General features: G+C 38.1%; 1 protein-coding gene across 2 annotated transcripts; it reads right to left on the reverse strand.

Annotated features, from left to right (window-relative positions):
* Window positions 1-3,410: 3,410 nt before the first annotated feature.
* stau1 (staufen double-stranded RNA binding protein 1) lies at window positions 3,411-12,700 on the reverse strand. 2 transcript variants are annotated; one of them, XM_028002207.1, is made up of 15 exons: window positions 12,516-12,700; window positions 10,371-10,598; window positions 9,670-9,791; window positions 9,435-9,591; window positions 9,171-9,324; window positions 8,905-9,076; window positions 8,715-8,810; window positions 8,395-8,607; window positions 8,163-8,306; window positions 7,909-8,055; window positions 6,293-6,368; window positions 5,894-6,213; window positions 5,686-5,808; window positions 4,570-4,649; window positions 3,411-4,130 (listed from the first exon to the last, which is right to left on the reverse strand). In XM_028002207.1, exons 2-15 carry the CDS (start codon window positions 10,561-10,563, stop codon window positions 4,043-4,045), a joined length of 2,085 nt encoding a protein of 694 aa, XP_027858008.1. In that variant the 5' UTR covers window positions 10,564-10,598; window positions 12,516-12,700; the 3' UTR covers window positions 3,411-4,042. The 2 variants fall into 2 exon arrangements, with proteins under 2 accessions (XP_027858008.1, XP_027858006.1); XM_028002205.1 differs by having other exon boundaries at window positions 9,171-9,327; window positions 12,516-12,698.
* Window positions 12,701-12,909: the final 209 nt, after the last annotated feature.

Here is a 12,909-nt window from a genome sequence, read left to right on the forward strand (position 1 = left end):
AAAAAAACAACCTGTTTTTGTTTGCTTCACATTGAGGTTTTTTTTTTCAATTATCCGCCACCTAATGAAATCCACTGAGGACTGTGCAACACTGTAGCCAATGTTATTGTTTCAAAATAAATTTTGTTATATAGTAATTAAATGGTCTTAAATTAATTTACTCTTGAAGCTTTATTGAGATGGGACATTTTTTAAGTCCCTGCACAGCACATAATTGTGAGTCTAAATAAAAAATGATGGTAGGAAAAGTTATGAAAAGAGCTTTAATTGCTCTTGCAAAGCATTTATAAATTCATAAGAACCAGGCCATTCATCTTCACCTAGAAAACACAACCAGGCTCACAGAAGCCTGCCTTTATGAAGTAGACAGCAAGTATGTGTGTATTGTGATAATATCCTTACTTATTTAATATGATTCTCACTGCTCGGTTGAGCAGCTGCTGAAGTGAAGCCAGATTAAATCTTTGAATCATGTCCATTCATCCTGATGATTCAGTGATACTTCCAGATGTGCTAACTACACAGCCAAGCTCATTTTGTCTGGCTGAGCTAATACTGAAACAGGCTGAGGTTCATTATAATGCTTCTATGTTTCCCACCACATCCAATCAATATTACAGCCAACCTTTCACTATTTATTTTGGTTACAAGCCATGTTCCCAGAAAACATAAAAATATAACAGTCTTAAGCTTTCTCATCATCCTTATCACTTGTGACTTTCACACTCCATCTTCCATCTGAGAGGTTATATCTCAGTAGCCTCTCTCATTTTGGTGTGCTGAGAATCCATCTGTGCTTACAGCATCTTGCAAAAGTATTTCTAATCAGTTCTAGTGATGTACTTCACAAATTTGGCCTTTATGGAAGAGTGACCAGTTTTATTTGTTTTTATGGGCCATGATGGGGAAAATCAGCAAAAGTGAAAATAGGTGCTATAATCAAATAAAACAGAATGCTCTCTCCAGATTTTCCTCAACATGGACAGAAATGATTGCAAAAAAACACCAAATCTTTCAGCTATAATGCAGCTTTTCAGAGTTTTCCTTTATCTCCTCTGAATGCATATTTTTTCTTCTGCTACACAAAAATACACCCCATCCAATTAAATCCAAATATGTATGGGTTTTAAACATCAAACACAAACAAACAAAAAGTCAAGAGCCAACATGTTTGGTTGTTTCTGATCCCATGGCATGCTTTCAACTTTAAACTTTACCATTCTTCATACCAGCATCAACAATGATCTCTGGCACATTATTTTGCTCAGCAGAAAAGATAACATTTTTACTTTCACAGCTTATAACAGAAGTGGTTTCATTAGCATCCAAGAGGAAGGAGTTCAAATAAACTGGTGGAAGCCGAGACTGTCAGAGGGAGGTAAACAGCAGCCTGGCCGCCTGCACTTCTAGTTGGACTCTTCTTTAGTTGAAGTACTTCAAATGAAAAACATAACCATCCTTAAGATCAAACTAAAAGTCCAGATGCCTTTTAATTAACACCACATGAAAAGGTCCGTGCAACACAGCCTCGTATCTGTGTGTGGATTTGGATATTTTATGTCCATAAACCTGCTGATCCAGATTATTAATCACATTTAAGCTTATCAGAATAAGCCACATCTTGTTTCTAATAAGGGGAACTATATGGACTTAAAATTGTGTTCTTTAAAGTGCTTACAAAGAAGCTGGAAGATTTTTTTTTTGGTGCAAGTTTGAGTCTTTGCCAATGTGATAGCTTCTGTTTAGCTCATTAAATATGCATGAAGCAATCCTGCAAATGTGACTTGCATGTACAAACTACTCATGCGTTTGGTAGGAAAACAACAATTGTAGGGGAAAGAAAAACAAACAAAAAAACCTAACCTCAAACTAAATCTGCTGAATTCCACTAAACATGTTATTGTGTATATGCTGTGTGATAAATGCACAATGTATTCATACACACATGTGAAATGCGTTACATCAGTAGCATTACATCTGGCTCACACTGCAGTTTCTCACACTGATCCTCTGAATAAAGAGCTGCTTAGGAAACAGTCTCCCCTGTAGTTTGAAATTATTTAAATATATTAGACTTATTCCATTCCAAAGACAGGACAAAAATAAAAATCAAATGTATATCAAGTACCTACAGCTGATGAGTGACTGTTGCACATGGCAGGAGGACTATACCGGTAAGTATAGTCATCCTGCTGTTGTGAGCTTTCTTATGTTTCTCTTCTATGAGTCGCTGACTGACAAGGTTGAAGAGGTGAAGACCACTTGTTTCTACATCGTGGACACAGGGAGGGATGTTTTATCATCCATCCCTCCCTTCGCTTTGCTCTAGCGTTTGGTGTTTTATCAGTGTTTAATGTATGATTGCACTTACCATTGTTTTATGTATCTCGACACTTTGACAAGCCATGAATCCCATCCTGACAGACCAACCATTAGTGTGAATCCACCGCCTCTCCTGCTTGCCTTTCCTGTCTAGGGCATGAGCATCACATTAACTCCACAACAAATGAGAATTGGCTTTCCTATTGATATTCTTTAGCTAAACATCTAATTTCAGTTTGTTGCTATGGAATTCCAACATCATTTCATAGGTATCAGCAGATCAAAAATGTTACAATTTTTTTCATTTGCAACTTTATGTAGCTGGATATTGCAGAATGCAACATATATGAGAGAAAAAAATGGAACATTTGTTTCAGCTACTCTCTTACAAATTGTAATGTTAAAAAAGCAAAAAGATGCAAAACTTCAAGGGTTTGATATAATCCAACCCTAAATGTAAGGTGCATAGCTACATGGAGGAAAATGTGCAATATCCATGAGTTTTTTAAAAACTGAGAATTCCTCGCTTTGCTCGAATTACTGCACCAGGAAGTCACTGAGCTCCAACACTGGAAGAACAAGACTTGCCATTCTCAGAATACAGCAGTGTTGCAGTGAATCAAAATCAATGCCCAAATTTATTTTCATGGAAGGGAGTAAGCGTGACTAATGAATTTCCTAAAGCGTAGAGTTGCATAATAAATATCTAAAGTCAGGTGCCGCAAAATATTGTTTGTGCCCTAAATTTCTGTTTTTCATTTTGACTTAAACGTTTTCCAGTCTATAATATTACAACATTGCCACTCAAATTATCCAAATCTTTACAAATACAAAATCTACCATATTTTTCTAATTAAAATTTTGTAACTAATGGTTAAAAAGAACTAGAAGCTTCACACTTTCCTTCTTTCTTTTACTTCTTTACAATTTTTCCACCACTGAGCTTTAGCATCTCAGCTACATAAATAAATAAATAAATAAATAAATAAATAAATAAATAAAAAGGCTTGCATCAGGCTCGATGAAAGTCTATCCTATCCATATCAGGTATCAGTAGATGCGGGAAAAAAAGTGCAAGACAGTAGAAGTATTTGTTTTGTGCCTGTAGACACAGAAGTTTAATTACCATTATGGGTTATGGATAGAGAAGGGAAGATGACATGAGGGAGAAAAAGGGGTCATGAGGAACGTCACTGCCACACACAGCAGTGACAATCACATTACATCACACGCTACATTTAGTAAATAATTTTTGGTTGTTTATAGAAAGCACTCTAGGAAAATCAACAAACATCGTCAGCTGCACCCTAGACAAAGAAGAGGCCCAAACTTAACATATTTTCTTTATCAACTAGCTTGGCGAGAATAAAACATAAAAACACATAAAAATATAAGAAACAATTTCTATCCAAAACAAAACAATGTTCACAGTTCATCACTTAAGGGTTATTTTTAATCACATACACTCAAAAATCATTGACTAGGATGCAGCCATTGTTTCTATATTGAAAAGAAAAATAAATAATGTGTACAATTAAACAACATCAAGGAGGAGAAGCTATTTTCCTATCAATCTTGTTTAACTGTGAACATTTTGTAACAGTAAGCTTAACACTTCAGGGCCCACAGTGGGTGAAGCTCTCTGTAGCAAGCCAAAACAAGACTAAGAACACTGTGGGGTGAGTTTTCTCTAGAGCTTTCACAGACAACCAAACCTGATCTAAGCCGTGCTATCCAGCGTCTGTGCCAATGTGCTTGAGTTAGCCTGTTTGAGGTGCAGGTCACCCTCCATTTCCTGCTTGCCACACCTGCAGCAAAAAGGACACATTCAGTTTTGTTGTAAGGCTGATCAAATAGGGGGAAATGCAGAGTAGAACGAGAAACGCAGAGTAAAATATTCTAAAAAGGATTGTGTCCTCTCAAAAAAAAAAAAAAAAAAGGCTGGAGATATTTCAACATGAGAGCCTAAAGTTTGGCTTGAATTTCTTCAAATATAAAGTTTTATTAGACATTACATCCAGCCTATTTTAAATAAGTTGTAATTTTGTTTTTAATTTTCATTTGAATATAAAGTAATTCAATAACCAACTAATGCATTTGCGCATTAGTTTTGCACAAATGCAAAAATTATTTTTTTTAAAATTCACCTCCAATAAAAATACTAAGTTTAATTATAAGCATGCTGAATATTTCATGGGTAAATAAATGCTTAACTAAATGTCAACTTGGCATTTCTTCACATCTTACCCTGAGGCTGGTCCATTCCCCGTCCTTTCGTTTGGCTGCTGGTCTAACTCTGACAGCAACTTCAATATATTCAGAGCAGCCTGCAGAGATAAAGGAATAACATTTATTACGCTGAAGCCCATTCCGCTCAGCACCAGCTTTAACAATGCCTTTTGTCTTGCATTACAGTAACTCAGAGATCCAAACCATTGAAGAGTTTTAATACTCAGCAAAGTAAATATTTCACCCACTAATAGACATTTGTCCCATTTTTCTATTGCTAGGTATTAATCTGCAACTGTGTCATCTCAAAAAAAGTAGCTGAAAAGATGCTGTGTGCATGAATCTGCAAAACTACTTGCAAAATATTGATATTTCTTGAATTTCATCACATTTTTTGATGCAACAACTACAAACCAAACTGTATTTTATTATTATTTAAAGCAGGGCACATTTGTGAAATAGGAAAAAAAGAAAGAAATGTATGGTTTTCAAAATGTTTTGCAAACAAAAACCTGCATTTCTCCAATGGCTTTACAGGTCACAAGATATTTCAATTCATTTTTGTAAAACATGTCCAGCCCCATCAGTTTGAAGGAAGAGCATTTTTCATTTAAAGAGCTGGCATTTTTATCCGAACATGAGTTTTCTTAAAACCATTTTAAATGCTTATCTGTTAATAATCTGTATCTTAATTTGTTTTGCCTTTTGAATCCTGTTTTAAGTTTTATGCATTCTTATTGTGAAAGACTGAGAATTTTATTAATGAAAGTTGCTATACAAATAAAATGTACTTTTCTAAGACTAAGTATGTATAAGTTCCGTATCTCCAAGGAACAATATTTTTTTCATGTTGATAACTGGAGATAACTGAACACTGAGTGTCCTTTTATCCACCAGAAGTCATGTTTAATTTTGTTCTTGTTAACTATGATCCATTCTAAACTCGTACTATGAAAGTCAAAGCTTTGTTTTCTTGTGATCATGATTTTTTTGCATCGTATTTTAAAATAAACATATTTAAATATAATAGACATCTTTCCAGCTAATTTTGGTTTTATTGGTGGCTATAAATGGACTCTGAATATTTTCTGAAATCATAAATAGTTTTATAGTAGTTATATTTAAGTTACTTACCATATCATGACAGGACTCTATGTCTTTTCCAATGCCATGACTGATGAGCGGAGGCTGGGAGGAGCAGTTAATCAGCGATACAAATTCATTCTTATTGTTTTTTGGGAAATCCTTGTATTCCACCTGCAAGCAAATCACATACTTATAGAAAAAAAAAAATACAGCAACTATAAAATCCATGCTTTAATGAAGGCGACGTGCTGTTTACCTGCAGACCCTGTACAGACGCAAGATAGCCAAGCTGTTCCGAGGGTCTGGTGAGCGGTCCGTGGGGAACCTGGATCATGTTGTTTGTGTTCTTTAGTATCGTCACAGCGGTCAGGGACGTGCCGGCATACAGCAGCTCGTTGGCGATGGTGGCAGTGATGGTGGTCTTGCCTGGGTTGGGCACAACTCGGCTGTAGTCCTTGACCTGGGATCCTTGGCAGACCCCGACTGCTTGCGCCACCTCGGGCACCATGGGCAGGATACCTGCAGGCAGCTGCTGGTGGCTGAGGTAAGGCAAGCGGAAGTCCTCCTCCTTGGAGCCTGACATGAACACCCATGTGAGAAGATGCTTGTGATGTTTTTTTTTAACCCATTCAAGGTGACTCTAATGGAGACTTACCCACAGACACCTCCTCTGCAGAACCTGGTTCAAAGAAGGTCACTTTGCGCCCATCACACGACTTTTTCACTGGCGTCTGAATGAAAAGATATCAAGTCACATAAATATGTTTTACTGGGATTTATAACATTAAATTGCAAATATCATTTCAGAGCCAGGAGAGTTAAAAATATTTAAAGCGAAAAAAAAATAAATTCACTTGGTTTCAAATAACGTGGGTAATTTTACAACACTTTTCTAACAAAAACAAAGAGCCTTTAGGAGACATGCCCCTGTAAAAGGGAAAGTTGCCTAAAGCAACATTAAAATATCAAAAATGCCAATGAATGAAAAGGATGGATTTCTTGTCATCCAACACAAAAAAAATTCCCCATTCAAAACCCTTTTCATACAGCAATATGAAACAATCAGGAGTCTTTGCTTTTAGGAAAGAACCTACTCAAAGCTGAGGGATGAGAAAACATTACAGATCATGTCATGGTGATAAGGGAAAGCTCTTATGGTGTGGATACAGCAGCCATCCCAGAGATAACCACAGGTACCTCAGAAAATGTGCTACTTAAGCCCGACTTATTTTTTGAGGTCTCTGTCACTACGAAATATCTGCCAACAGTCACGAATTGCGTAGTTCAATTTTATTTTATAAAATAAAATTACCTGTAATAATTGCCAGCTGCTACGAGTATTTCAACCACCAAATGTGCAGCTTTAGCTTGAAGTGACTTTTCAGGGCAAAATGAAAAACCATTGAGAGAAAACCAGCTGTAGGCAGATTTAAACAGTTCCGAGGGTCCAGATGACAGCCTAAAAATGTCTTGACAGCTGCACTAGGGCAATTCAGCTAGTGAGTAAAACTCAAAGTGATTAAGTGGAGAAAAGTGAGCCGTTCTGCTCCTTCCATTTATTGCCAATATGTTTCATAATCACAGCAAAGCTCAGAGAAATCAGTGCTGAATCTTGTGTGCAACTCAAAAACAACCCTGGTTGTAATTAAAGTACAAATTACTCTCATCTTAATGTCAACAGAAATGTTGTTTTTTGGATACATATTTTTTGTTCACACTGAGTATTGCCAGCTTGTTGTTCCTTTTCCTCATCGGATACATTTTCACATGTTGAACTCACAGAAGGCGAGTTCCACACTTAAAGAGTTTAAGTAGAAAACCATTAAAAGCATCAACTGTATTGTTTAACCTGCCACCAGGAGCTTAACTGCAGAGATCTGAAACTCATTATTCTGAGACCAGATTCTACATCTGTGCATATCCCTCATCTGGGAGCAACAGTAACTATATCCCTTGATTGTTTCCAAACCCACTAACTGTCTCACCGCATGATCGATTTAACCTTGTCTTAAGTTACATTAACATTTAGGCCTTTACCATCACTATTTTTTAGGTGCTCAATGAACAAGCCTAGGTTTTTGTAGGTGATGTCATCACTTTGGCCAAGTACTGAGCTGCATTGGCTTTGATTTCTCTCCGTTTCAAACATTTTCCATTTGGGACATTAATAAAACTAATTCAACAACTGAAAAGGAGATGTTGTAAAAGTTGTGCTGCATTTCCTTTAAAATTAATACATTCATGAAGCTTTTTTTGAAAATTGAGCAGTACCTTTTCATCAGATTTGAGTGCTGGTTTGGGAGGTTGAGGCTGAGGCACTTTATATCCCAACAGTTCTAGCATTTTCTCAGCGGCATTCCTCTTGGCCACCTTCTTACTCGGCCCCAGCCCCTCTGCAGTCTGGCCGCACACAGTCACCTGCAACAGAAGATGGAAGTCACCAAAAATCCCACAAAGAATAAACAAGCAAAGAAGGGCAAACGGAAGCATGACTGCCAGCATGCCTCAAACTGCAGATGATTCACCTGCATGACGAACTCTCTGCGCCGCGGCAGACCTCTTTCTGTCACCATGCTGTACTCCGGCTCCTTCTCCTTCTTGGCTTGCTGGATCTGAGCCAAGCGGCTGATGGGATTCATCCCCTGGCCATACTCAGGGCTGGTCTGCAGCTGTTGACACGATGGACAAATCATTACCTTATGAACAGCCTTTAGGTCTCTTCTGACTAATCCCAACCAGCGTTAAAAGTTGCATCACCTTGATTATAGATTTTGTTTTCTTTTTGATGCGTGGCAGCTTCTTCTCCACACTGGGTATGTGGGGGAGCCTCTTTAGCTCCACCAGCGCTGCAGCAGCTGCCAGCTTCTTTGCAATCTTTTTGCTTTTGCCCTCACCCTCTCCCACAAACTCCCCGACTATAACACGCACTAGAAAACTCTTCATGTGTGGAGGCCCTTCTTCCTTTAAAATCTGTGTGGGAAAAACAGTGATCTTCCATGTAACAATATATATTTGACACGCAATCCCTTCTTATTCCTATGTAGCTGGATCTTTGAGAACAGCAAATCCATTCGAACCTCAAAGTTGACGGGTAGGTTCCTTTTAAGAGCAATTTCAAACACTTGACTTATTTCTGATTTGTTCAAGTTCTCCTCCTCGGGCTCTCCGTTCATCTGTCAAAAACAACATTAAAAATAGAAAAGTTGTGAGTCTCTTATCTAGTGCTGCATAAAAGCCTTTTCATGCTGAGCTGCTCTTCTTTCTCACCACTGGCAACTGCTGCAGCATTGGCTCCTTCTGCAGCACTGTCAAGGCTTTGGCAGCGGCGTCGTGTTTGGCCTGCTGCCGCGTCCGTCCCTTCCCAATGAACTGCTGGCTCCCGACGGAAAGCTCCATGTGGTAAATTATTGGTCCCACTGGAGGAAATGGATAGTAGTACCTGGACACAATGAGAGAGTTTACACCAACTGCAAATGACAATTATTGAAACATTTTATTGACTTTTTTTTTTCCCCCTTTGTGATTTAACTCACTGTTGCATAGAGCGCTGGTAAGGTCCTGGAGCGCGGACACTGTAGTTATAGCTTGGTGGTCGCATACCCGGGTATGGGTCGATGGGTTTAAAGTTAGGTTTTTTACCAAGTTTCAAACAAAGTGCATTCAACTCCATGGTGTGTGTGCTGCCATCTACTGTAAAGCAAAGAGCAGAAAACTCCTCTAAGATAAAATTCATGTGTTCATTTTCCTCTATGAAAATGATTACTCAGATTGGGCCAGAGCAAGTTTGAGCGGCCCACCTGGGTTCCTGCCGGTGTTGCGGGGTGTCCTCACTGTGGGTTTGGGAAGCGTCGTTTCGGCAAGGGCAGATGCTGCAGCAGAATGCTGGGCTTTCTTTATACTGGTTCCTTCGGCCTCCCAGTACTGATCTCCCAGTGTGAGTCTCACTGAGAAAATCTGAAGGGAAAAATCGCTTCATTTGAATAAAAGGCACAAAACAAGTCAGAGAACTGAATTCTGGTATGAGACGTGTACCTTGGAGTGAGCTGGTCCTTGCTCAGAAAGAAGCTTGTATTCAGGTTGGATCTTGTTGAAACGGGCTAACTCATTCACCAAACACATGGGAGTCTTCTCTTTAGGGTTTGCCATGTTATAAACTATAACAAAACAAAATAAGTCACTCACAACCAACAACCTAACATGGTCCTAAACACTTAAAAGATTCCTTTATTTAAATAATTCAATTCAGAAAATCTGAGTACATAAAGAGTTATTTGTTTCAAGAGTTTGTTAGCTTTGATGATCATGGCTTAAAGCAAACAAAAAACAAAATTAGTTCCGTAAAAATTTTGAATATTGCATAAGAGAAAAAAAAATTAAGTGCAGAAATTTCAAAGAGGAAAAGCAGACTTTGTGACTAACTTGGGTTTTCTTATCACCTCCATAAAAAGCTGCAACATTAAAAGGAGCCCCAATCGAGAACTGAGCATTTACCACGCAGTGTATGGACTTACTTTTTTCATACGTCTTAAATTCATGTTATTGGCCTCATGTAATGTCCTAATTATCTGAGAAATTGAATTTTGCATTTTTATTCGCAAAAAAAATAGTGAAATATATCACTATGTACAAGATCAATATATCTTTAATTTTTTCAACTGAAATGGTAAAACAATGCGTTTCGAGATGCATCAGCATCCTTCAGGAGACTAAAATATATTTTAAGGCAAACAAACCTGTGGTGGTGTTATAGGGAGTGGCGGAGCCTGCAGGCAGAGCAGAGCTTCTGATTGGCTGGCTGGCGCTCTCTGATGGAAGGGCACCTGTAGCACACGGGATGCTGTAGCCAGGCTGCAGCTGCCCTAGCTGCAGCGGGGCAGAGGCAGCAGGAATGGCGGTAGGCGGACACTGAAACTGGAGCTGAGACATTCTTTTGCTCTGATGCTGAAGTCAAGATGAGAAATCTGCAGTGGGAAATATACAACATCTTCCAGAAAAATGTAGCACTGCATTCAGAGCACTTCAAATCATGCTAAAAGTGTTTCAACAGGCTGAGATAAGGACTTTTTACAAGCCAATCAAGTTCATTTACAAACTCTGAGATACCAGGAAATATGGTATCTTAATTATTTCCAAAAAAATATAATAAAAAACAAAAACAAATAATCATCTGTCTATGAAGCATCATACTTTGCAAAATGCAGGATGAAATGGTCGGTTCTCTTAGCAATCCAGACTCTAATTGGATTACCAGACAGGGAGACATGATCCTCTACAGACCAGTGGATGTGTGCATCTCTCCAGCTGATGCTTTGCATTGCAATCAATCTACTTCTTGAATTTTTCTGAAATCAATAAGGTCAAGTTTTGACTGCGATTGGTTGATAAACAACTTGAGAAAAAAAGAAAGCAAATACACTCTTAGTAATCAGCTGATAGACATTAACCAAGCATATAATGAAATCATGATAAAAATACGCAAATTTAAAATTCATTGCCACACAGCATCAGCTCTATCTATTTTACAGAAAACATCTTTCATTCTTTGTCAGTCTTTCCTGTTGAAGACCCGCTTCAACAGGAAATAGCGTCACATTAATAGCTATGGTAAGGCCTAAGGTGTTTTGTGAATAATTTTAATCTTACTGAAGTACAATTCTAAGAAAAATCTTAGAATTCCACAATTCTAAGTATTAGGAGCTACATTTAGTCCAATTACTCCTTGAGAATACAGGCCCAGGACTCATAGGTGTCAAACTCCAGTCCTCAAGGGTCGGTGTCCTGCAACCTTTAGACGAGTTTCTCCTTCAACACGCCTGTTTAAAATAATGAGGTTCATTAGCAAGACTCTGGAGAACTTGACTGCATATTGAGTAGGTCATTTTAGTCATTTGATTCAGAAGTGTTCAACTACACATCTCAAAGTTGCAGGGATCAGAGTTTGACATCCCTAGTCGGTGATTGACTCTGTACACCTGTGGCCACGATAGTGATTGAAACACCTGAATTCAGTTACCTGTATAGCTGACCCAGTACTTCTAGATACTATTACAATGAGGGTTGTTGATGGATTACAGTCCTATAGTTTCTAAAATTGTTTAAATGCTGCATTAATCTAAATTACCCAATGAATAAAAGCTACAGTAGATGACATGAACCTTTTGTAGAGGTGAAAGCTCTCCTCCTGCCATAATGATGAAAAATATGAGCAAAGAGACTTATAAGCTTTTTACTGTGTAACTGGATTTCATCAGTCTATCCTCCATACATTAATTTTCTTTTGTCACGAATCATGTGCGCGCTGATGCTGTTGCGGTCTAAATAGGTATATTTGGGCGTTAAAACTCCGATTTCAGTCACATTTAGCGCGTTAATTCACAAATATCAGTCTGCCGAACCTCACCCGACTTGCAGATGAAATGTCACCTTAAATGTTTCTGTTCCTAAGAGATTAACCTGTATGCTAGCCAGTTAGCTGACGCATACAAGCACGCAAAGCACTTGCAGAAACATAATAAAGGTCAACTACATTATTTTGAGTGATTACGAAACCTGTCCTTAGAAAATGCTACTGTCAGCTAAGAACATATTTAAGTTCCCAAAATAAATCAGGCCGCCGGTTTGCTACTAAAACAATGTTAGCAAAGCAGTTTTCTCGCTGCAAAGCCACTAGTGGTTTAATTTTCGCAGAATCAAAAGCTATCATTTCCAAAAAATTGTGTAGATATGACGAAAACCCCATAATAGACGAGCAAAATAGCTTGACATTGCGCTACTAATCAAGTCTGGTGTTTAATTTACCGGCGACTCCTACAGCAGTGAATCAAAGCCGCTAGCCATCTGGCTAGTGCCGACAACTCCGAGCAGAAAATCAACCTCACCTAGTCGCTCCTTGTCTTCAGATTTTAAATCAATCCATACGAACTGACAGCTTAAAGTGATTTGTTTTTCTTGGTTCCAGTTTCTAGCGTCGGTGTGTTATTTTTATTGTCAAAATGCGGGCAGCTAAGAGGAGAACATTGGGAGGACAGGGCAAACACTAAAGAGAATGGCACAGACTTAATTCTCTCCAGGATATGACAACAGCAGACAGGAAGTACTTCAAATAAATTCCAAAATAATTTAGAAACGCATTCAAATTAAACCTACAGCAGGTAAAAGGAGATCATAATTTTATTTTGGTTGCACAAGTACATCAAAAAAGAAAAACTTAAAATAAAATTACAGGCTTAGCGTCACTATTATTCCAAATTGTATTAAAAAACACACAATTTT

The sequence above is a fragment of the Xiphophorus couchianus genome, chromosome 20 (genome assembly GCF_001444195.1).
Source record: "Xiphophorus couchianus chromosome 20, X_couchianus-1.0, whole genome shotgun sequence".
Classification (NCBI taxonomy): Eukaryota; Metazoa; Chordata; class Actinopteri; order Cyprinodontiformes; family Poeciliidae; genus Xiphophorus; species Xiphophorus couchianus.

Excerpts from the sequence above, each read along its gene's own strand:
- stau1 (XM_028002205.1), bottom strand. The coding sequence starts at position 10,563 with ATGTCTCAGCTCCAGTTTCAGTGTCCGCCTACCGCCATTCCTGCTGCC. Across the intron at positions 9,328-9,434 it reads CAACACCGGCAGGAACCCAG|TAGATGGCAGCACACACACC; the intron begins GTGGGCCGCTCA and ends TTTGCTTTACAG. Across the intron at positions 6,369-7,908 it reads CACTCAAATCTGATGAAAAG|ACGCCAGTGAAAAAGTCGTG; the intron begins GTACTGCTCAAT and ends CTTTTCATTCAG.